Source organism: Apiospora marii (genome assembly GCF_038362585.1).
Source record: "Apiospora marii strain CBS 49790 chromosome Unknown utg000004l_segment0_segment0, whole genome shotgun sequence".
NCBI classification, from domain to species: Eukaryota; Fungi; Ascomycota; class Sordariomycetes; order Amphisphaeriales; family Apiosporaceae; genus Apiospora; species Apiospora marii.
The window spans coordinates 2,739,749-2,763,551 of record NW_027117375.1 but is presented as its reverse complement, the minus strand read 5'-3'; the positions used below and the strand labels follow the sequence as shown (position 1 = coordinate 2,763,551).

Below are 23,803 nucleotides of genomic sequence, written 5' to 3'. Positions count from 1 at the left end.
GAGATAGAACTTACTAGCTTGGATTCGATATTCCGGTATCGGCAACTGCTGATCTTTTTGCATTGTAGTCACGTACTTGATCCTTGCTAGTCGTATCATGGAACAAGATCTGGGGAAGCCATGAGCTCGTGGTTTTGCCCACATGGTAGGTTGAGACTGTGGAGATCGGCTTTCTCGCCGAGTCGGGGGGCGCCATCATCCCCATCCCATGTCTGGCAAACGCTCTCTCTAGTGGAGCGCTCGACATACTGTCCAAATGGCCCGTTCGAAGTGGAAGAAGTACCTGGCCTACGAGGTGCTCTCAACGGGAGCACATTTCCCGAACAAGTGAGATATCGTGGAGCAGCGGTGCGCTAGAGCTCATATGTATCGGATGGTATTAGGCCATAATACGTACCGAGTACTCCGGGCTTGGTGTCCTCCTTCATGAACGATTAGGTGCGGCGCTGTGCAACTCGAATCTGGCTATACGAACCTCAACCCAAGCGGCTCTTCACTTACGACCCTGTATCTGTTAAGAAGCTTACTCCATATTGTCTGTTATCTGAATTCTGCGAAGAAGAATAGGCGGAGCAATCAGCCATGTCGACCTCACCACAGTCGGTTCATGTTACTGTGTCTGAACTCAGTTGTCATAACAAGAAGGGCGATTGTTGGCTGGCCGTGCACCGCAAAGTATGGGATTTAACCGACTTCGTCGATGAGCACCCGGGTGGAGCAGAGAGTAAGTCATGTTTGTGGTGACCGTGGTCGAATTGGGTTTGATATCGTCGACATTTCGACATGGCTAATGCATTTTTCTCAGTTTTACTCCAATGTGCTGGAACAAATGCCACCCGAGTATATGACGAAGTGCATGCGCCGGGTATACTCGAGGCGAACCTGTCCGTCGACAAGTTCAAAGGCATGCTGGAGGAAGCCAGCAGTGATGTGCCGCCCACAGGCACCGTACAGGAAGTGCAGCAAGAACAGAACAACAAAGATGGCACGGCGTCGTCGTCCGAAACGGCACAACCGCCGCTGTTCTCCTTGATCAGCGCCGGCGACTTCGAAAAGGTGGCTAGCACGGCCCTGTCGCCCAAGACGTGGGCCTTCTACTCGAGCGCAGCCACGGATCTCATCACGCACACACAAAACAAGGCGCTGCTGCGGAGGATCATGCTCCAACCCCGGATCCTTCGAGACGTCAAGCATGTTAACTTCAAACGCAGTATTCTAGGCCTCAGCAGCTCTGCACCGTTCTTCATCAGTCCCGCCGCCATGGCCCGGCTAGCGCATCCAGACGGAGAGCTGGCTCTGGCGAGAGCTGCAGCATCAGAGGGAATCATCCAATGCGTAAGCCGAACAAAGGGCGTCGCGTCCTAGCAAATCTCGTACCGAAGTACTGCGAAGAGAAGCTAAGCAAACTTGTCGTCCCAACAGATCTCCAGCAACGCCTCGTACCCGCTCGGCAGCATCGTCGAGTCCGGCGACCCGGCCCGGCCCTTCTTCTTCCAGCTCTACGTCAACGCGGACCGGGCCAAGACGGCCGAGCTTCTGGCCAGCGTGGCGGAGGCGGGGGTTAAGGCCATCTTCGTGACGGTCGACGCGCCGGTGCCCGGGAAGCGCGAGGCCGACGAGCGGGTCGCAGCGGCCACGACGGTGCGCTCGGCCATCTCGGGCGCCGCGTCGACTAACGACAAGAAGGGCGGCGGCCTGGGCAGGCTCATGGCCCAATACATTGACAAGAGCCTGGTCTGGGACGACATCGCGTGGATCAAGCGCACGTCGGGGCTGCCGGTGGTGCTCAAGGGCGTGCAGACCGTCGCGGATGCACGCATGGCCGCCGAGTACGGCGCCGACGGGATAATGCTGAGCAACCATGGTGGGAGGTCTCTGGATACGTGAGTCCCCCTTTTCCCCTTATTTCATTGTCCATTTGAAGTCCCCGGCTAACAAGAGCCTGTGTGCGTGAATAGATCGCAACCGGCCATCCTGAACCTTTTGGAGCTACGCATGCGCTGCCCCGAGATCTTTGCCAAGCTGGAGGTCTACGTCGACGGCGGCTTCGAGCGCGGCACCGACATCTTGAAGGCCATTGCCTTGGGTGCAACCGCTGTCGGTATCGGGAGGCCGTATCTGTACTCGCTGGTGTACGGCCAAGAAGGTGCCGAGCATCTCACCCAAAGTAAGTAGTCAAAACATACCTAAGTTCCTGAGAGCAGTGTTGTGCAACCCACTGACAACCTATCCCTTTTCGCCTTGTTTAGTTCTGAAAGACGAGATTGATGTCTCGATGCGTCTTTGCGGCATCACGGGCTTGAGCCAGGCGGGCCCGGATATGCTAAACACGTCGGATGTGGATTATCTGATACGTGAGCCCAACAAGTTCCCAGGCATCCCGTGGCAAGGAGAGCGCGCAAAGTTGTGAGCAAGGGTGCACGGGAAAGAGCACTGCCATAGAAAGCATAGCGTCATAGAAAAGGCAGTCACTTCTAAAGTCCCTGGGCCACTCTTTCCCGCTTGATTCGAGGACGGCCTTAGTTGAACATATACACATCCCACACGAATTCTGGCAGCAATTGCCATCACCCTTCATGTACAAGCAAGCATCTCATGTGCACTAATGAGGATACCCTATTTTATAGCTTCAAGTCGTGATACCCTCAACCCTCCCCTCCCCTCCCCCTCACTTGCCCTGCAGCAACGCATCCTCGGCCGCCTCGAGCACCCGCATCGTCTCGACCGTCCACTTCTTGGCCTCGTCCCCGAGCGGGAGGTACGGCCTGCGCATGCAGAACGCCCTTTCGTCCTGTTCGAGCCCTAGGCTCTTGCGGCCCACGAACCACCAGGCGCCGTACTTGGTCTGCGCGATGCCCTTCTTGCAGGCCCACTCGGCGTTGGCGACCTTGTCCTGCAGCTCGCGGGCCTCGTCGGCCCGGCCCGCCGCCCACAGGTCGTAGACGGCCGAGGTGGCGCGCGGGAACACGTTGCCGAGCCCCGTCACGCATCCCCGCCCGCCCGCGTGCAGCGTCGGCAGCAGGTAGTCGGAGCTGCCGCCGTAGACGCCAAAGTGCGCCGGCTCGAACTTGGACGTGAGCCGCGTCAGCTTGCCCACGTTGCCGCACGTCAGCTTCGTCGCCACGACGTTGGGGTGCGACGCCAGCGCCGCCAGCTGGTCCGAGTCCAGGTCCACCCCCGACGTCACGCCCGGGAAGTTGTAGACTACGATCGGTATCGGGCTCGCATCCGCCACGTCGCCGAAGTATGTCAGCAAAGCCTCCGTCGACAACGCCTTGGCCCAGTAGGACGGAGGCAGCAGCAGCCCCCAGTCCGCCCCGGCCTCGGACGCCTCGCGGGCCAGCTGTACGGTCTCGGCGGTGCTCTGGGCCGAGATGCCCGCGACGATGGGGTAGTCGGCCTTCCCCAGGTCTGCCACGGCCTGGCGGGCGTTGCGGAGGATGGCCTGCCGCTCCTCGCGCGTCAGCAGCGCCAGCTCGCCGTTGGTGCCCAGGTAAACCAGGCCGTGCATGCCGGACCGCACGAGGTGCTGGCAGTGCTTGTACATGGCGCCGTGGTCCACGCCCTGCTCCGGCGTGTCGTCGTACAGCGTGATGACGGGCGTCCAGACCCCGGCGGGAGGGGCTTCGCCTTAGGCTCGGATATCCGCGAGCTGCTCATCGTGACCGAAAGTGTGTTGGTATGTATATTGCAATGGATTGGCTACCAAGCCAGCGAGCGAATTTGGTAGCTAGGTGTTCCCACGGGCTTTTCCGGGGCAAGTATGTATAGAGGCGGGAGAAAGAATCAGGTGCGTAGTTCAGTGCGTGTATCACGAATTCATCTGTTTCAACAAATCCGAATAACAAGACTGTAGTCAAGCTGCAAATATAACCCTCCAGTGACTAATTACACACAAGTACAACGTCTTGCTCCTGCATTAGCCAGTAGCAAGGAAGGCCTATCCTCTATTGTCTACTCCGCATATCAACTACCCCGCCGTGGGGCACTTGGAGAAGTCCCCCTTTTTCGGTGGTTATAACCGGTAACGCCCCCACCGGCGGCTGATACCGTGCAGTTCGGCATTCTCTCCGAGCTCGTCTGGATTTGACCGTACCCGACCTTCACATGTCGAAGAGGAGCACGCCATTTTGCCATACCAGATTGGTAGAGATATTACACGGGGCTGTACGGGGTCAATGGTGGAGTCCTTCTCGTTCCCCTGCTTGTCTTGTGCCGGAGTGCAAGTGTTGAAGCTACGTGTGTTACACTTGACGTGCGTGTAGCGTTACTTACGCTTTGTGTTACCTTCACAGCATGACTCAAATTGGTTTGAAAAGGGATATGACTACTACAGCCACTGGTATTCCTAACGAGGCCTCATCTACAAGCCCACGGGGAAGCCCCAGGTTTTACCCCTGCTTAATGCGCATAACCCAGAGTATAGTAGCCGGGCAGCGGAAGGTTTCAATCATGATTACTACTACAGACGCCTGCTATATCGGGCACGACTAAGATGGGAGACTAACATGTAATTAACCAATATCAACCAATCATACGCTCTGCTGTTCCTCCCCCTCCTCCTCCTCTTTCGCTCGGTCATGCACCGCATTGACATCGTCGACGCCCTGGTCCTTGCCCGGGTGCAGCAGGTCGTGCCGCCAGACGGCGCGCACGTGCATGGCGGCGCAGAGCAGCCAGAAGCAGACGAGGACGACGGTGAGGGCCGAGGCGACGGCCTTGACGCCGTCGCTGCCGAGCGCCTTGCCGATCTGGACGGTGGCGAGGGTCAGGCCGGCGTTGGGGAAGACAAAGGCCCACCACTGCAGCGAGAAGCGCATGCGGCGGGCGTCGCGCACGACGTGCAGCGTCGTCACGCCCGAGAACCAGATGGCGACCATCCAGAGGAAGAGGCTGGCGGGTAGCGCCGCCGCGAGCCAGACGTCGCCCACGCGCAGCGAGGTGACGCCGAGGAAGCCCGCCGGCATCTGCAGGTGGGCCTGGACGCCGAGCGCCATCAGCCCCGCCGCCGTGTAGGCCGCCGGGCCCACCGAGACGTACATGCCCGGGCGCAGGCTGGGGTGGGGCATGTCGCTGCGGATGAGGCGGGTGAAGTAGACGCTGTACATGAGCAGCGACAGGACCCAGCCCAGGCCCTGGCCCGACACGCCGGCCACGATGATCTGCACGGCGGCCGTGGTGTCGGACTGCGACTTGGCGACCTGGGCCGCGAGGGGGCCCGAGACGAGGAAAGGGTAGGCGGGCAGGATCCAGGCGGGCATGGCGTCGCTGACGTGCAGGTGCTCCGTCTGGAAGATGATGTAGTACTGCAGCACGGCCACGAGGGTCGCGCAGGCAAAGTAGACCCAGAACAGCACCCGGAGCGCCGCCACCAGCCACGCGCCCCCGCCCGACGCGCCCCCGAGCCCCGGGATGCCGTACCCGGCCGCGCAGTTGAGGAGCAGCGCCAGCGAGACCCACCAGGCCCCGAAGAAGAAGCTCTCGGACGGGTGGTGCAGCGACGCCACAATGGCCTTGGGCTTGAGCGCGAAGCGTACGGCGATGAGGGACGAGAAGGTCAGGAATAGCACCAGGTCCACGAGGAAGAAGATTTTGCCAATCGTCGTGAGGCCCGGGAAGGTGAAGGGCTGTTGGCTGATGAGCACTGCCAGCGCGCCGGTCGACATGGTGCAGGGGAACCATCCCCAGGTGATTCTCGTCACCCTCAGTCGGAAGGGGAGGTGGCGGCGCTGGGGCTCGTCTTCCTGCATTGCCGGTTCCTCCTTGTCGGCCTGGTTCTTCTTTCGGTGTAGCATTTTGCTTCTTGTCGCGGTGTGTGTGTGTGTAGTGAGTGAAATCTGAGGAAGCGCCGGGTGACTAGAATATCGTGGTCAAAGTCAAAGTTGCCGTCGACGCCATGATTCTCGACGAGAAGGACCAGACCAGACCAGGGCACTACACTACCTATGTCCCACCCTCCCTCCCCGGCTTCGTTTCCCGGCTCCAGTTCTTGGGGTTCGTCATCCATATTCCGTGATTCTTCTCGATTGACCCAAGACAGAGGGCCAAAAAAAACCTAGTAGTAGGTGTCCGTCGGACGCAGCCCCAGTGTTAGCGGCAGGCTTAATGCTAGAGCGGTTACATCATACTGGATCCGCCCGCAGTTTTGTTTATCGCGATGGGCCCGGGTATGCGGCTAGATCGCAACGTCTTCAAGGTTCTGCAGCGTGCCCAGAAGCGTGCCGTCTTATCCAGCAGAGGCCAAGCCTTGGGTCGTGCTTAGCTCAATCTCAAGCGGCTTCTAGGTTGGCGATTACTATGTGCCTGAAACCTCCCGGCTATGCCCTTTCGGTACTACATTGGCCGATCTTTCACTATACACGCACACTAGTATCGACCGTCTGATGGAAAATGCAGTATACCGATATGTTTAATAGCAATTACAAGACGGAGCTTTATTTTTAAAGTATATTAAGCTGTTCATACATATTTAACTAGGTTATCTGCCATTATTACATAACATCAATATATGGCAAGTAAAGCCCAACATTACACGTGTAGGTAGGTCTAAACGGCCTCTAGCTGGCAAAGACAGTAAGAGCGTTCTCGCTTATCCAGTTCATGGCCTCGGCGCGGTAGTCGTCAATCTCGACATGCGAGCCCTGGCCCTCGACGGCGAAGACGATGTTCTGGCCGACGCCGCCCGCGGCCGCGACGTCGTAGCTGGGCCACGTGGGCTTGACGTTGTCGCCGTTGGGGTTGAGCCCGGTGACGAAGTTGATCCAGGCCGAGGAGATGGTGGAGGCGAGGTCGCGGTTCGCGGCGATGCCGGGCGCGTCGGCCGGGAACGGCTTCTGGTCCTCGGCGTAGCCGTCGCCGCCCAGGTTGTTAAAGACGTACGCGACCTCCTGGAAGTGCGTGGCCGAGACGGAGCCCGGAGAGCCCGGGGTGGTCACGTCGAAGCGGTAGCTCCACGAGGGGATGCCGGCCTTGGCCCACGCAATGTTGGCGCGACGGCGGGCGAAGTGCATCATGATGTCGCCGAACAGAGCGTTGCCGCGGCGGTACTGGAGACCGAGCTGATCAACACCCTCGGTGGAGGCGTTGATGACCTCGGGCCACGAGGCAAGCGACGGGATGCCGACGCTCTGGATGTTGGGGTACAGGGCCATCAGCTCCGATGTCAGGACTTCAATGGATTTGCCCGAGGCCTCGGCGGCCTGGGGGCCCAACAGACTGTTCTTGATGGACCACTCCAAGTCGGCGTCGGTGTTGATCGGACTACCGTTGGGGCCCTTGCCGGAACCGAAGGCGGAGCCCTCATCTGTGTTCTCGCCGATCAAGATGGGGATCTTGGGGAATTTGCCATTGTTGAGCTGGTTGGCGGGTTGGTCGGCGAAGAAATCGCCGTCAAACTGCGGAGCCCAGGGGCCGACGCTGCTGACGTTGAGGGCATGGTTGATCTCCTCAAATGGCGCGGTTCGGAGGCAAGGGATGGCATCGGCGGTACCAACGGTAGAGGCGCACGAGGTCACGTTCTTGACAAGGTTGTCAAACGTCTCCTGGCGACTCAGCGTGTTGTTCAGACCTCCGGGGAAACGGAAAATGCTCGCGCCGAAGCCGGACTGGGCCATGGCTCCTCGGAACAGACCTTCGTCGCGTCCTGGAGTAAAGAGTCAGTACTAGTTATGAGTCATCCAGTGGGCAGGCCATTGGCGAATATGGCTTACCGTTGAAGGCAAAAACCTGTGCGTGGACCGACTCAGCACCGGAACTCTCCCCAAAGATGGTCACCTTCTTGGGGGAACCACCAAAGGCAGCAATGTTCTCGTTGACCCAGCGCAGGGCCAGACGCTGGTCATGGAAACCGATGTTGGAAATGCCGGCATCCATGACCTCTTTGCCCGACAGGAAGCCGAAAGCGGACAACCTGTAGTTCAGACTGACGCCAATTATCGGGGTGCCCTGCTTGACGCTGCTCTCTACCATGAAGCTCATGTTGTAGCGCTTGTCAGCAGATCCTCCCATGACCAGGCCGCCTCCGTGGATCCAGACGGCCACGGGGAGATCGGCCGTCTCGGAGATTCCGGCGGGTCGGACGACGTTCAGGTACAGACAATCCTCGGAGAGGTCGTAGCCTACGTCGTCGCCGCCATAGCCGATGCAGTGGAGAGGGTAGGCAGTCGCCTCCTTGGCACCCTCCCAGGTGCTGTTGAGAGGCTCGGCCTGAGTGAAACGCACGGCCTTCTGGGAGTAGGGCATACCCAGGAAGTAGTCCTGATCATAGCTCTCGCTGTGGATACCCGAGTATGTGCCGTTCTTGACAGTGACAGCAGGGGCAGCGGCGGCCTTGACGTCGCCAGTGACGGGGGCTGAGAGGGCCGGGCTGATGGAACAGCCAACGGCAGCGAGGAGGGACAGGCGAAGCATGATGACGGGTAGGCAAGCTTCTGGGATTCAGCTTGGGGAATTAGGAGGTCAAGGAAGGAACCCTGGGATCTCGCGGCCTTCCAAAAGTCTACAGCGCCCGTGGCGGCGAGGACATGGCCTATTTATCCATGTGCCGGCGCCCCCTGTATGGCTGCTTTCCTCTTTCGCCCGCTCGCTCTTCTCTCCCTGCCTCTCACTCTCCCCATGACGTACAGCGGGCCAGCTGTCTACGCTCGCCCCCTCTCTCCGCACCGGCAGATTTCAGATGCCTGCCAGTTCAATTCCGGGCTGGCCTCGGAGTCGAAAGCCTTGCGATGCCCCATGACCGACGACTCATAGACCATGCTGCACAGGGGGATGTAATCGGACCTTCTGCTCAAAGAGTCCTGGACGGGTGGAGCAGCGCAGAGCAAGCTGGCCAAGGAGGAGCGCCAGCTAGGCGGCTGCTCTAGTCGGTCTTCGGTGCATGGTGCGGAGGGGGGGCCATGGGCGCAACATTCGGTGCGGGGATTCCACATTGGGTGTGGGGAAGAAGGAAAGAAAGGATAGAAAAAAAATGTTCCCGAGCATGTCGTGCGCGTGCGAAGCGTGGAGCAAGATTGGCGAGGCTGATCCTACCACGTACTACCACTATACAGATACCATTGTGCTGGAAAAACAAAACACCTTCCTTCCTCTTCACGTGGCCTGTAACGCCGGCGTCTGCCGAGCAGCAGCATGAGATTTGTTTGCTGAGTTTCTCTATAGATGGATACCTCGATGATTGGGAACGATGCCTAGTGCCTGCCAAGACGAGGCCAAGCAGAAACTGGATCGGGCTTTGAATCATGAACCATGGTGAGGGAGATATCAGGATGCGCCCTTTTTTTTTTTTTTTTTTTTTTTTTGGGGGGGGTTCTCTGCTTCTCCCTCTTCCTCCTATTCTCCTCCCCTTGCCCACTTATGGTGCCGTGTTACCACGCGAGAACCCTCTCCTGCTGTTTGTGCCCGTCACCTCTCATGATCATTGAGTAGCGGTGGGACAGTAGCTTGGGTCCGAGGGCCAGGCGCCAGGGACGCATTGCTTGTAAATGTTCCTGAATTCTTCCTTTACCCCACACCAGGCACTACAAGAGGGATGTGACCAGGGTGCCGACCATGCAGTGGTAAGCAACTGTGGGGAGATCTAGGTCCAAAGCGGTAACGAATGCGGAGTGAGAGTGTCAGGCGTCGGGAGATGTCCGGTAAACACTCTGCTAGGTCCAGGAGCATCGAGATATCTCGGCCGGTGTGGAGTGACACTGGTAGGGCGGTCGAACGACCGTCCATAAGACCGCCGTAACGAGTAGAAAGAAGAAGGGGAGGCGCAGAGCTTGGGTTGGCCAGGCTCGGGAAACCCAAAAAATGCCGAGGCACGGAACCTGGAATCCATCCAGCCAGCCATTGCCAGCTGCCAGAACGAAAACAAACATGAGCGGGAATGAATGAATGGCATGAAGACCGGACGAAATTGAGGCCGGCGTGCTTTCCACAGAAGTGCCACCATTCCCCATAGTTTGCGGAATGTGCTCCTCTGTGCCTCTGTGCTCTTCATGCTGCGAAATTGTTTGTTGCGGCCAGACAAACAAAACAGATCACCACGGGCCTTGCCATCGGAATGAAGGGCCACAGTTTGTTGGGTCGCGCCCAGATTAGAAAGGCCATTTCATGCTTTTGCCATTTAAATACATGTGCGCGCCTCCCTTGGAGAAAGGTAACGTCCAAGTTTTTCTTTCGTGTGCCCCTGGCTATCGTCACGTTATTTGAGGAACAAATGTTACAAAGTCCACTCGACTAGATTACTTCTCAGCCTGCTGCGTATACAGTTCCCTCCCACCTCTCTCTTTGATGCCCACCCCCCGTGCGCGCCATCCGAGACGCGCCCCGTCATGATCCGATTACGCCGAAGCCAAACATTTTCTGGGGTATTGAAAACGGACCGTTGCAAAACATGATCCGCAATGGACCAAACCGGCCTCTCTGAAAAAGCGCACATTTCCAACCCATGCAGCAACCCCTTCCTTCCTGTCCCCCTCCACCGAACGGGGTATCAAATTATCTCGCGACGTTCCGACACATGAATCTGCTCTCATACATTACATTATGGGACCCCCCTAGCCTGACGGCAGTGTGATGAGCAGGGGAATTCCAGGTATGGTCTTATTATATCGACAAATAATGACTCGCTTGAAAGCTGAAATGCAAACGCTGGAAAAACGGACCAATGCAATTGCAAAAGAGGCCACCTAGTTGTACATATCACGCCTGCGCCCGGACGCAAGGCGGCGAAGCTCCACTGGAAAGCCCAGCGGGGAAGTGGTCGAGCACCACCCGTCAGTTCTCCTGTAGGTTGTAGTCTTGCGGAGTCATGTTTTGGGTGAAGTGAATCTGCTTCGATCTTGATTGACCAGGTGAAGACCTGGAGCTGATCGACTCGTTGGTTTCCCAGTCGAACTGCTGCTGGTTTGCTTGACCACCGCCCACGTACGCGAGGGAATCCTGACCACAGCCAGCCATGTTGGGATACAGCGGTGTTGACGGAAGGCTGTTGTCATTCAGCTCGACATAGCTGGGAATATTGTGCATGGACAGGTCGGGAAACTCGGTCTGGAAGTGAGGCGTCAAGAGCGGTTGGTCGGTGGAGAAGTCAAGGCCTGCACTTAAAGGATGGACTCCAAGGTTGCTGGATGCGAAGTTGCCCAGCATGCCCGGTGTGCCTGGCGGTGTCTTGAGAGACGTGCCTAGTCCAAATGCACCAGAGTGAGCTCCCAGCATGAGCGTCTCGTCGTCGGAACAGTTGGACGAGACTGTGGGTTCGCGCATCCCTTGTTGGTTGTATACAACAGGTGTCATTGGCGTCGGGGGAGCGCCTGCCGTCAGGTTGGACATCATGGAGCCGACAGGGGACCGCGCGTGGTACTGCAGGTACGTCTCGGTATTTCGACCAAAGAACATGGGCGATCGTGGGCCTGCACTCTGTTTCTGAATTCTCCCGGGCATGTTTCCGCTAGCCGAGGCAATCCTGCGCATGGCAGTGGCGGGGCTGGAGGGGTCGTTCCGCCTGGGGCCGTCCATCGACGTCTTGGGCCCATTCTGCAAGTTGAAGGGGCGCGAACGCACTTGCAAAGCCGCCGGCCTGGGAATGTTACGGCGCGAGGCAATATTGGCAGGAGGCGGCGGTGATTTGAAAGAATCCGACGGAGCAGGAGTGTCCTGTGGCGAATGCATCTGTGGTGCTAAGGGTCTGGGCATACTTTCAGGTGCTTGCATGGCGCTTTGGGTCTGTTCTGTCGACGCTTCGTCGAACTGCTGCGGTTCCACGGGCGACACACCTTCACATGCAGGTAAACCGTGCTGGAGTGTGTTGATTGCTCCCATTTGGAGGCGAAGGCCGTTGCGGAAATCAGTACTCGCCATGTTCTGATCTGGTGACAAGCCCTCCACGGGGCTTGCTGGCACGGTTTCTTGGTTGAGTCCACAAGCTAGTGACTGTGTTGGCGGCGCTACAAAGCCATTGTAGCCGAAGATGGCCCCTTGCTGGGTATAGTCTTGGGCGAGGTGCGAGTAATTGAAGGCCATCTGGTCTGATGGGGAGAAACCAAGCGACATTGGTGACTGCAAGTCCACAGGGTTGCTTTCTTGGTCAACTTTGATGGGATGAGAAGCAAAGTGTGGCTCCATTCCTTCCGAGCTAGGCGTAGGATTCTCATCGTCTTGAATATCGGCTTGGTCTTCGTCGTCATCATCGTCATATGACTCGGTGGAATCGACAGCCGAGTTCATGTCCGGGAACGGCGCCGACGATAACCTGACGCTCTGCTGGGGACTGTCGTCAAATGCATCGGAGGTCTCTGCTCTGGAGCCCTCGGGCGTGGTGGACTCCGACGCTGACTTCTCGGCGGCGCGGCGAGCCTCGTACTCCTCCTGCTTCCTCTCTTGCTTTGCCTTGGCACGCCGGTTCTGGAACCAGTTCTGGAAACATATGTAAGTCACACGATTGCACGAGAGAGGGGATGAGGCGTTTTACGTTAATTCTGGGCCGCTCAAGTCCCAGGCCGTCTGCTAACGCGGCCTTCACCGAGCTGGACGGTTTGGGGTTCTCTTGGAAGACCTTTTCAAGCTTCTCGACCTCCTCTTTAGACAACCGGGGTTTCGATTCCGTCTTCCCATCACTCATAGAGTTGCGGTCGGATCCAAGGTGGCGCGCCTGCTGAGCATGGTACATATACTGAAGGCCATGGAAGCCTGGATAGGCGGCATATTGTTCCTCGGGGTACTGCATAGGCATGCCCTGTCCGTGAGAGAAGTTGAAGACAGGCCCGAAGGTGGACTGAGGGCAGTACTGCATGTCCATGATGGGCGGCGGGGAGTATCTGTCACTCAATATCTGGCGGTGTTGGCGAGACCCCAAGAGACACTATAGACACTCTCCAATTGCTGGAAATAAAAATAGCAAATTCAACGAGTCGACTCAAAATAGATCCCGGTGTAATGGTCTCGACGACGTGTTGGCGGTATATACTGATTGGGGGTAAATTAGGCTTTATGTGGTAACAGAAAAAAGAAGGACTGTAGGTCAGGTGTTATGTGATATTAATTCCAAAAAGGATTGGTAGAGAACGAGAGTAGTGGTCGGCTTGGGAACAGAGCAAGGCAGGAGAAAGGGTTTTGCTGTTGTTGGACTGCGGCTTGTATATGAGCAAGCAGCAAGCAGAGAGTGGTAGACCAAGGGAGTTTTGATCGAGTTGATCTGTCCAGGACCAAGTGAGACAACACTCACTTTGGCGACCCAAGGATTCGTGATGCCGACGAGAGACACGCAGAAGAAACAGACGACGTCCGGGATGGATCAAAAACAACACAGGATCACGAGAGAGGGAAGGGAGGGGGGTGGGCACCTAGTAAAGTAATGCTGGTATGGATATGGGCAAGGTACGGCCATGCCTGCTCTAGCACACACACACACACACACAGTACAGCAGTAGGAGTAGTAGCGGCAGTGGGCCGCCGCCCCATACGCTACTTTGGTTGTGATGTGCGCGCGAACTGCCTTGCCCAACACAACACCAAAGGAAGGGAACCGTCTTTTCCGCCCTCGCAGCCTGTCCGTTACAAGAGTGGACGCGCCTGGCTGGCTGGCTGAGGATGACCTAAGGACCTAGCAGCGATGAACAGCTTTTAGCTGGGGCTTTTGGGGGGGGGGGGGGGAATCCAAGAGCGAGGGGGGGTGGAGGCAGTCCATTCAAACAAAGAAAAGAAAAAGGACGATGTACACAGCAGTTGGTCGAGTGGGTTGGATGGGTGTGCTGAGAGAGCAACCTAATGCAGACAGAGCAAGTACTTTGGATGTACTTCAGCGACATGCGAGAGCAGCACATCAATTCGGATTGGAGATTAGGAAGTGGAGCAGCTTGGGAAAAGAGTGTGGTGAGGGACTGGAAGTGCGCCCTGAGAGAAAGTGGTTAAGCCTGGTAGCACTGGCAGCCGTAGCTGTACCCGGATGCAATTCCTCCCTCCGCGCGAAGCAGCGACAGTGCGCTGAATCCTGATGGATGCCCCCCCCCCCCCCAAAAAAAAAGAAAGGAAAAGTAGGGATAGCCTACTGGGACGCCCTGGCTTGGTGCAGACACGGACGATTTTCTTTGATGAGCTCGACAGGGGTCATGATGCTGCTTGCTGCTTGTAAGTAGGCTGGGCCTACATACAGTAGTCAGTCGTGCACTGGGGCGGCGCAGGCCCAGGTACCTGCCGCGTAGAGATTTGGAGAGACTTCAGGTAGGTTTGGCCCTTGTCCCTCAACTTTCATCCCCTGTCCCTCATCCCTTGGCCCCTGTCCCCTGTCCCTGTCCCCTGGCAGGCGCTTGGCTTGGCAAGCGCGTCCGTCCGAACTCCAGCATTTCCAGCTATCAGGAACCCTCGGTTGACTCCCGTTTGTGGCGGTCGTTTGACACTTTCTCATGTTACCTGGTCTAGACACGACGCCAGACAGACACTCTAAAATCGCATGGAGCCTAATTGCGATGGGCCAGGCCACATGAGTTGTACCGCAAGTCATGCAATGTTGTTGATGTACGTGTAAATGAGGGCGACAGACCACGGACATTCTAGGACGAACATGTCATTTGGAGAGAGAGAGAGAGAGAGACTGAGTCCAGCTCCTCTTACTCACATCAGTCCGTTAGGCTTGGCCGAAGTGCACAGAAGCAGAGACTTGACTTGCTGCTACATACATAGCTGCATACAACACACCCTAACCACTCTCCAGAATTCCCTTTTTGCGGCCGGCCGAGCAGCCCGCCCTGTCATGTCCAGTGATGCGCGGGAACCAGAGACATCCGTATTTCATGTCATCCATCCTGGTTGACCGATCTGATAGCCCGGATACATACTGTACGTGTACATCAAGATGCGCTAAGGTAAGGTCCCCTGTCTCCAAAGTAGCCAAGACGAGACCAGCCAGACTGTGCCCCAAGCTCTCTCGCTCAAGTGGGCCAGAGACGTGCCACGCGCCAAAAGGCCAGACAGGGAAGAACCACAGCCAACCCAATGCAGCTGCAGGAAGCTGGATACTGGGTACATCTTACGGGCACAGTACCAACCAACTGGCGGTGCTCTGAGGGTGGGCGCGCAGCGGGCATGTTTGTTGTCCCCCTGTCGTCGAAGTATGTATGTAGGTACTTCGCATACTCCGTACAGCTCAATTATGTCCTTATGGAGGGACAACTGTTACACCTGGTATAAGATCAATGGGAGTTGGATGGATGGAATTGGCGAATGGACAACAGTTGCAAACCACCCAGTTCTTTAGGCGCTGTACCCGGAGTCATTAAACACGTCTGGTAACCCCCTGCGCCTGCTGGCACCACACATCTCGAGGGATCCCAGGGCAGGGCATGCAGGGCAGACAGACTTCATGATGAATGCGGTCAAGTCGGCTGGGACTGGGTTCAAAAGGGTTCCCGGCAGTGCGGGGAACTCACCACAGTGGGTGGATCAGGGCAGATTCTCACGATCCCTTCCAATGGTGAGCGCCATTCAACCAATGTGGTGTGTTCCATGTTATCACCCTCTGAGAAACCTGCCCACCCTGTAACGTTCGCCGTGACCGGAGGCTACCGCAGCATACCGAACTGGCAATCTTCAATTCTTTCGGGTCCAGACAGAGGCGATCGTACTACGGCTCTCTAGCCTCGCTTTCCTCAGGGCCTGTCTTGTCTATCCGGTCCGTCTTGTGCTTCACAGTGTGCCAAGACGCGGTGGACTGCCAATTTCACCTGTGCGTGGGTGATACGCACCGTCAGGACCAGCCTAAATAGGCTCCAGAGGCTATGACTGGCTGGCATAGCATACATAGGATAGCATAGCATAGCCATAGCCATGGCCATACATAGCCCTTCGTATCGCGACAACCTCCTCTACCCAACGAGTGGCTTGGCCTGGACTTTCACATCCGCCAAGAGACTGCGGGCCAGGTATTTTGCAGTCGATCCATGTGCCTGGCAAGTAACTTGCCATGATCGCCTTTGGGGGTATGATGCCTCAGTGGATGTTGATGCTGTGTTAGCACACGTACTTGATGTATGTACTACAAGTATTCCAGGTAACTGGTTGGCAGGGTTATTAGATCATGCTGATCATGGCAAATATGGAGAGCTTGACTTGCTTACCCGGATCCTACCTACCGTTCATGGCCGGCTGCTCTCGTCTTCAACCATATATACCTCGATGCATGCATTCAGTGTACATTACTTGTTATGCCCATGTCGACTTATTGCATAGTCTTTCTTGCATATGTAGATCCCGAAATCCCCATCCCGCTGGCCGATCTGGCTGTTTCCTAGGGAGTGATGGTTGACGGGGTCTTTTACGTCACCACAGATACATGTAGCCTTTTCAAGAGTCATTACGATCATCGACATCTCGTAGGGTATCGTCACATTTCAGGCAGTCTTCGACACGGCTCCATCGCTGCCTGCCTGTCCTGCCTGTTCCTATCGCTCGCATGTACAGGCGAGACAATTGGCCTGAGTGTCTCAGCGTGTTCTTATTTCTTTCTCGAACTAGACCTCGAGTGTTCCCTGAGGAGCGGAGGAGTGCTTCCTGGCGGGACCCGGGAAGCGTTTTCGCTACCGCACTCCATCGCCAGTTGCATACCCCTGAAGCTACTTAACCGTGGCGCTGCGCTAAACACGCCTTCGGGCAGTCTTTTTTGTCGCATCCCTCATCGCATCGTCTGCAATATCGCCATTGGTTTCTTTTTTTCTTCGCGCATTACTTGCCAGGGCTGCAATTCTGGCCGCACCGTAGCACATAATGGCGTGACGCGATGCGCCTCCCAAAGGGCGGCGCACCCCCATCCCACCCTCGCCATCGGAAAGCCGCGACAGCCTTTCCTGAAAAAGAATGATACTACTACCCGCATCGCCTAAACGAGAACATTGGCAACTGCTGTTTCTCACATCATGCTGCCAACCCGTAAGCACATACCCGCGATATAGTGTCGAGGTAAATGCTAGGTTAGTACTTGTATGTAGGTAGTGCAATTGGGGGCTCTGTATAGGCCCGAATTAACCGCCCATGAAGATGCACCGCTTCACACTTCTATAGCCCCCAAGTAAGCAACCCACCAACAACTAGACAAAATCCAACAATCCGGGATCACGGGAAGATCTTATCGTCTGGCGGCCGTCAGATTGTCTGCTTATTACCTGTTTGGGTGGACGAGGGGTTATCACTACTACATTCTGACTTACCGGGCAGCAACAAACAGGCAGGATTCCAAAGTCAATGGGCAACCACCCGACGGTTTGGACGGCTGGTGAGGCGTCTGCCAAACCAATGAACTAATGTGAGGGCTAGGAAGAGGCCTTCAACGGCTCTGATTTCTAAACTGTCATGCTCAAAATGGCGTGCCTAGCGACAAACAACGGCCCAGCTAGGTCGGTTGCTGTTGCTTAACTGCTAAGAAAGTACCACCATCTGAAAAAGGGGGCCCCTCATCAGTAAGCAGCGGCGGAGGTTGACTTCATCCGCGTCAGCCATACCGAAGTTTCTGTGATTAGTTGTAGTTTACCAGTATGTGCCGTATTCACAGCCAAGGCGAAGGCGAGAGCGAGGAAAGATGCGCGCCGCAGAGTTACACTGCGTGCAACCTGGGTTGCAGTCCAAGTGGGTGCTATTGCTATTTACGTCTCCATTTCTGTCCATTTCCTCTGATTGTGTGTGTAAAGGGTGCAACTCGAGCGACTATTCATTGGTGGACTTGACAAGCACTTTTATGCAGTTGTGGTAGTACTGCATTGCGCGCAGCTCTGCAGCCCATCACTGCCTACACAAAGCATACATTACCCTACTTGTGGAGCCGGTATTCCAGAGGGGCAGCCACCCTCCTTGTTCCTCTCCTGCTGATAGTAGTAGTAGTGCCAGGCCCTCGATGGCCGCAACTGCATGATGCGCTTGGGATCCTGAGCGTTCAGCCAGAACAGAGGCAGCAACTGTTGGGGGCTGAGAGGCCAATCCTCCCGATTCGCAATGTAGTACCGCAGCCAACACGCATGCTGCTACATATTTCTTACTGTTGTAGAAAGTCGGTATTTGGGGGCGGCTATGGACACGGGATCTCTCTTGCACAAGAAACCAGGCGGCACCGTCTGACGATATGCGACATGCGACGGGCGACGGGCGATCCGAGTCGAGTCTGAAGCAGTCATTGAATATTGCAACATGAAGTCATGAGCTGAAAGCGCCTTGGGGCGCCTGGCATTTAGCGTGTGCCACTGTCGTTCTCAGCTAGCTATCAGCTTGTCAGCTATATGGATGGGTAAAGGGTGAATTAGAGCTGGTCTTGTATATTAAAAGCAGATAAGATTTTCTTAAGATGTGCAATATAGGTGGGCATTTGTCAAGGTAAATGCTTCCGCTTTGGGGTGGTATCGAAGAAGTGGGGTCTTGGACTTCTTCCCCTCGAATCCTCGGTACCGGGCCTCGCCTCACCTACCAACCCGACAGAACCCACTACGGCTTACCTAGTAGTATCTTCAAATTTCGGTGCCAGGCATTGGCAATGTATGGCCACGGTGATTTGTGGTCAAGTTGCATTATTATCCTCCTCGCGTTGGCTATGAGACTTTGCCAACGGCTGCCCCGGCGTGGAGGCCTGGTGGTGGAAATCTAGACGTCATCATTTGGCAATGTGCTTACGGAAACCTCCCGTTCCGACGACCCCACGCATTGTCGATCCGGCCAGAACATCACACAGCATCGGCGCATCCATCACTTCTATCAGATAACGTCTATTCCCCCAGGTGCCACGGGGGTGAGACCTTGGCCAAGTTTGGGTAGAGAGACCATCCTTTCGCACCGCCTACACCCAAAGTATCCAGACCCTTTCCTACCTTTCGTGAAAGAGATTGCCATGTCTCAGGCAACTTCCCACGTAGCCTCTGTTCGCCGTCTTGCAGAAATGCATTGTCTCTTCGCTACAGGCCAGGGCTCTTTCTCGCCGAAGGGGGGTGGAGGGGAAGCGCAGAAAAGTCAATTGGAGCCCTGTAAAACACCGACAAGCCCGGATGAATCTGTCAGCGCCTTTCTGTGCAATCCCGAATACAACACGCTTACGTCTGCCTCGGGCGGATAGATAACCCCGTTCGCCTGTGAAACGGGAGGGAGTACTTTTGACTTTCTGCGAGAGCTTTGCCCGATGCAGACAACCTCGCAAGGCTTGTGCTACGCTTTTCAGCTTGGGTATAGAACTCTACATGATTCATCTGGACCCGTGGCTTCGAGTCAGCTCGACTACGGGCCTCTCGTTCGAGGCCTCTGCCTCGCTCCCGAAGCTCTGGACGCAGGCTGTCAGGCTGTGGGTCGCGTCATTCGAGCCTACGTTAAGACAGTTTAGCGGCATCCGATTCAGCACACATCAAGCTACTCTACTACAGTAATTTAAGTGCGCGAACGGTTAATTCTAACGACTTGCTCGACCCTGCAAGTGCAACCGAGCTGCCTTCGGTACTATGAAAGCGTCTCACCAAAAACTTGCACCCATCCAAGGAGATTGAGAGCTGAGCAGCTTCTTGTTCGAGGCCCCTATCTAATCACAACAGGAACCCCCTAGTTTTTAGTCGCGAAACCCTCGAAAACCCCTGCAAGCCAGAGTCATTGGATGACCAGCTTCAGGACTGACACGCGCGAATATCTGCCCATTAATTTGCGCGCCGTTCCGCTTCAGCCTGGTGATCTGAGGCGGTATCAGGGTAGGGTTGGTCTTTGCTCAGTCTAAGGGAAGAAAAGACGGACAACTCACGAGAACCGCAGTTTGAAGTAGTGTGGCTAAGGGGGTTCGATGCTACCAGCCCGGTCACCGGAGCCGTCTTTACTTGGCAGGATACCACTTGACTGGATCTCAAGTGCCGGTATGGCCTCGCTGGAGAAAACCAAGGTCTACCAGATCTCCAGCACGCCTATTGGCGAAGTAGAAGAAAAGGAGTCTTGCCGCCGAAAATGATTGCGTATCGAGACATTCTCAGGCAAAGGTTCGTCCGATGATGAAAACGCTTCCAGGGGCTTGGGACTGACCGATTTTAGGCCCCAAGCTATCCTGGTCTGGCGGCCACGTGGATTTTGGGGTTATCACCGACATAGGCCGACAGTACTTCAGCGCAACATCCAAGGGTTGTAGTCTAGTCCCTGCCCAGACTAGTCGTCCCATCAAGTACCTCCAAAGTACAGGACCGGGTACCTAAGCCGTACCTGGCGGTAGAGAGGGTGTCCCCTGCAGCACCACCGCACCTTCATCACATCAAAATGCATTTGATAAGATCATCGCCAATTGCTCATCCAAAATGCTAGGTATCCGAACAAGTCGGACTCGATTGCACAAGGCTGGGTAGGGCCTGACAACGATACCACATGCAATGCATGCAGACAGGCCGCCGTCTTTTTGTGCGGGAGCGTGTATGTAAAGTAGATTATTATGCACACCTGCCCGGGTTCGTCATGCGCAGCAGATCGTGGAGCGCCATGCTGTGAGTTTGCCGGGTGCATGCTAATATCACAGCTAATAAGTAACCGCCATTGATCAATCTCAAGAAATTGCAAAGTTGGGCCGAACTGAAATTTCCTTCTTTCCCATTGCAGGTACCGGCCAAACGCAATCGGAAGGGGGAAAAAGGAAAGAAAAGAGAGAAAGGCCGATGCCTACATGTACATGCTCATATCATTCGATGGATGTACGCACTGTACCAGTCCTCCATTACCCGTTACTTGCATCTCGACATCTGTGCCGTTCCTGGCGGTTGAGAATGTGTTGTTGTGTTCTGCACCCAAGTCTCGGGTCTTACCATGCGACGTGTTTTCGTCGGCGATCGCAGGAACCGCAAGGCTGGCAATCATGACGATAATGGGGGTTGATGGCCACCCATCCACTACCTTACTATGCGTGCATACCTACATACATACCTACTGGTGATAACGGCGGTGGTGATAGGATTCAATAGCCCAGCCATGCCTGTATTCGATCTTAGTTGCCCGATATTAAGTACAGGGAAGCTGGAAGTTGGTTTGGTTACCCTTCTTTTTATTTTGTTCCTGCAGTGCCCGCCCAAGAACGACGCTGTAATGCAGGGGCCGCAGTAATTCATCAATCAGCTTGCTTTTCGGTGCCATTCTCTGTCTTGAACCGGTAACCAACCCATGATGCGAAAGAAAGATAACAGCCCCCCGCGGTAACGTCGGCATTCCAATCCATCCATTGGGTCCATTGATCGACCCAGCGAATACGATGCGGTAATACCAAAATACCCCAATTCGTATAATTCGTATTGTATATCTACACTGATTGATGGGCATGCGTGCGACGGACAGAGAGAGACCTACAAACAATGCCCTCCAGTGCGGCTTTCGTCACTCTCTACATGTAAGCATGTAGGTATTCCAGGGACCGCTGTCTCTTGTTCTGATTGGTCAATGACCAAGAAATCTGGGGAGTTACTCAGGTCGGCGACCTCTCTTCTGGGGCTGTACCACCATTGGTTCTGCAGACGCCCCTCGGAGACCTTTTGCGTAATTCCGTCGTGATCTCGCAGATGCATGTCTTGGGTTTTGCTCCCCCCCCAGGCGCTCTCTCCGAAAGAGAAGAAAGAGAGGGAGCAACGGGCCCTTGCAGTTTGCCCATCTTTCTTTCTTTTCCCCCCTTCCTCCCACCCCTTTCTGTTCTTTTTCTCGTCAAGTGTGATTTTTAGCAAACTGGTCGTATAGATAAACATATCGTCGTCAGCCAAGCATAAGTATCCGTAGTTTAGTTCAGCAAGGTTCAACTAAAACCAAAGCGTTGGGATACATGGAATCCGCGGCCCATAGCTCCCTTGCTATCTCTCGATACGGCCCTGCTCAAGTACCTACAGTATGGTTATGGGTCTTCCATCTTGTGCGGGCTGCCATGTAATCTTAACTCACGACCGGCCCGTCGCGTCGCCCGGGAGTCGGGACGCGCACGGCAGACCACAATCCCTTGCGTTCACGTTCTCTTCGGATTGGCTCTTAGGATGCGATAGAGGGATCGTCGTGATAACGCAATGTGCGATCAATTGCCCGAAGAAATAAACAGTGTAGTGCAAGTGCAGTCCTGCTTCACTACTGCCACCACTACCAAAATCCATCTATGTACCTAAGCTACTATTGAGAAAACTTATTGACTCCGGGGGCGCCTCTCTCATCTTCTCTCGCCGCCTAGGTGTGTATTGAACCCGGGTGTCGCTCGGGCCTTTTCCCTCCTTCAACAACACTACCACCACCGCCGCCTGCGGGCAACGGCGTACGCCATGGCGATCATCATTGACGTCGACATTCCCCGGCCACTCAAAAGACCATGTCATTTGAGCACGTCCGGTTCCTGACCCCCGGCAGCAGTGGTGAGGTCTTAGATCTGATGTAGACGGACCGAATCTGAGTCTGTCAGTTCTTCCATGACAACTTTCTAGAAGCATGCACGACTCAGACGCGAACCCCCCTAGTTGTTGATGTGGTTGTTGTTGACAGCGTGGGTGGTGTTGATGATGGTGATGATGATAATCGTGACTCGCTACACACTGTCTCTGCCTCTTTGCTTTTGCTCTGGTTTCCCCCTGCCCCACCAAGTCTCAAGAGACACGGCGAAACCGAGTGGGAACCGAGGTGGGATGATGTGTAGTAATCTTCGTCACCATCCAAGACAAGACATGTTCGCGGGGAGGGGGAGGGGGGCTTTTTTTCCAAGACCGTCAACATCACCAGCAACCAGCGATGCATGTGCTGTTCAGTCAGACTCCCCTGCCGAGTATCGTGGGGGTTAACAATCAGTTCGAGAGAGGGTGTTGCTGTGGCATGTCCCTACAGGCAATAGTTCTGGAGATCCAAATACTGGTCCGACCAGGGTCTGATGACGAGGTGACTGATTGACTGGGTTCGTGTTGGCATCTCAGAAGAGCCCACTGCATGCTGCTGCTCGGTCTGCATGCATACGCTCTCTGCCTTGCGGGCGGGCGTTGGCGGACAAGAGCATATTAGCCGTATGCACGTATGTAGTACTCCGTAGCCTGCTGAGATTACCGCCTCCCAACGCACACTTAGGCAGCTCTGGAGCCCCAGACTTGCGCCGACTCTGGTACGGCAAAGATGCGGTACGGTACGGCACACCTACAAAACAAACAACATAAACCAATGTATGTACGTACGCAAAGGGACTATTGCCAAACTGGGGGCGGTCGCCGGCTTCGGTAGCTTTTGCTCCTGGCCCCAATTGCGCACCAATCTCAACTCTATCTTGGATCTATTTAATCTTCCTCCCATATGCCGAAATGGCCCCCCTTCCCTTCCGTCCCCCCGAGGGCTAAAAGGCGTCAGGGCGTGCCAGCCCATGCCCGCCCATGCCCGCCCAGTCCATAACCGCCGCTTCGCTCGGCTCATCCCGGCCAGACTATCACGAGCCTCTGCATGTTGGGGTTAATGCGGCCCCCCGATGTGCATGGGCGCTCCTACCGAGACTAAATAGACTCATCAGCCTTGTCACGAGCCATGTATGTAGTTCTTCATCCCGGGGCCATATGCCACCGTATAATCAATCGTAGGCTGTTGGTACTGTCACCGTCGTCGGGTCTCTGTCTACGGATCATATTCTATCTAAGTCCATTGCGCCCCTCCCCTCCCGTTCCCCATAGAGGCCGGCAAATCTTATCTACTCTAGTAAAACAAGAGCCCGGATCCCGTGATCACCCAAACATCCGATTCTATCGTTTTTCTCACTTGTGGTTCCATTCTGCACTATTGATTTTGTAACTGGTGCACCCCCTGCCCACCTTGCCAACCCCCCCTTGTAGCCCATTCCTTCCTATCCTGCGTCTCC

The 23,803-nt window shown here is 55.6% G+C and overlaps 5 protein-coding genes across 5 annotated transcripts; 1 reads left to right on the top strand and 4 right to left on the bottom strand.

The window, feature by feature from the left end:
* Positions 1-582: 582 nt before the first annotated feature.
* Positions 583-2,410, top strand: PG985_006811 (FMN-dependent dehydrogenase-domain-containing protein; the record flags this gene model as incomplete). The annotated part of the gene is made up of 5 exons (XM_066826580.1): positions 583-724; positions 806-1,335; positions 1,423-1,883; positions 1,959-2,167; positions 2,250-2,410. The coding sequence occupies 5 exons, from the start codon at positions 583-585 to the stop codon at positions 2,408-2,410; spliced, it is 1,503 nt and encodes a 500-aa protein (XP_066686187.1).
* A 258-nt stretch (positions 2,411-2,668) lies between these two features.
* PG985_006810 (aldolase) lies at positions 2,669-4,129 on the bottom strand (the record flags this gene model as incomplete). The annotated part of the gene is made up of 2 exons (XM_066826579.1): positions 2,669-3,630; positions 4,051-4,129. 2 exons carry the CDS (start codon positions 4,127-4,129, stop codon positions 2,669-2,671), a joined length of 1,041 nt encoding a protein of 346 aa, XP_066686186.1.
* Positions 4,130-4,532: 403 nt separating this feature from the next.
* PG985_006809 (uncharacterized protein) lies at positions 4,533-5,795 on the bottom strand (the record flags this gene model as incomplete). The annotated part of the gene is made up of 1 exon (XM_066826578.1): positions 4,533-5,795. The coding sequence occupies one exon, from the start codon at positions 5,793-5,795 to the stop codon at positions 4,533-4,535; it is 1,263 nt and encodes a 420-aa protein (XP_066686185.1).
* Positions 5,796-6,557: 762 nt separating this feature from the next.
* On the bottom strand, positions 6,558-8,409 carry PG985_006808 (carboxylesterase; the record flags this gene model as incomplete). The annotated part of the gene is made up of 2 exons (XM_066826577.1): positions 6,558-7,642; positions 7,710-8,409. The coding sequence occupies 2 exons, from the start codon at positions 8,407-8,409 to the stop codon at positions 6,558-6,560; spliced, it is 1,785 nt and encodes a 594-aa protein (XP_066686184.1).
* A 2,352-nt stretch (positions 8,410-10,761) lies between these two features.
* PG985_006807 (homeobox transcription) lies at positions 10,762-12,781 on the bottom strand (the record flags this gene model as incomplete). Its single annotated transcript, XM_066826576.1, has 2 exons — positions 10,762-12,399; positions 12,455-12,781. The coding sequence occupies 2 exons, from the start codon at positions 12,779-12,781 to the stop codon at positions 10,762-10,764; spliced, it is 1,965 nt and encodes a 654-aa protein (XP_066686183.1).
* Positions 12,782-23,803: the final 11,022 nt, after the last annotated feature.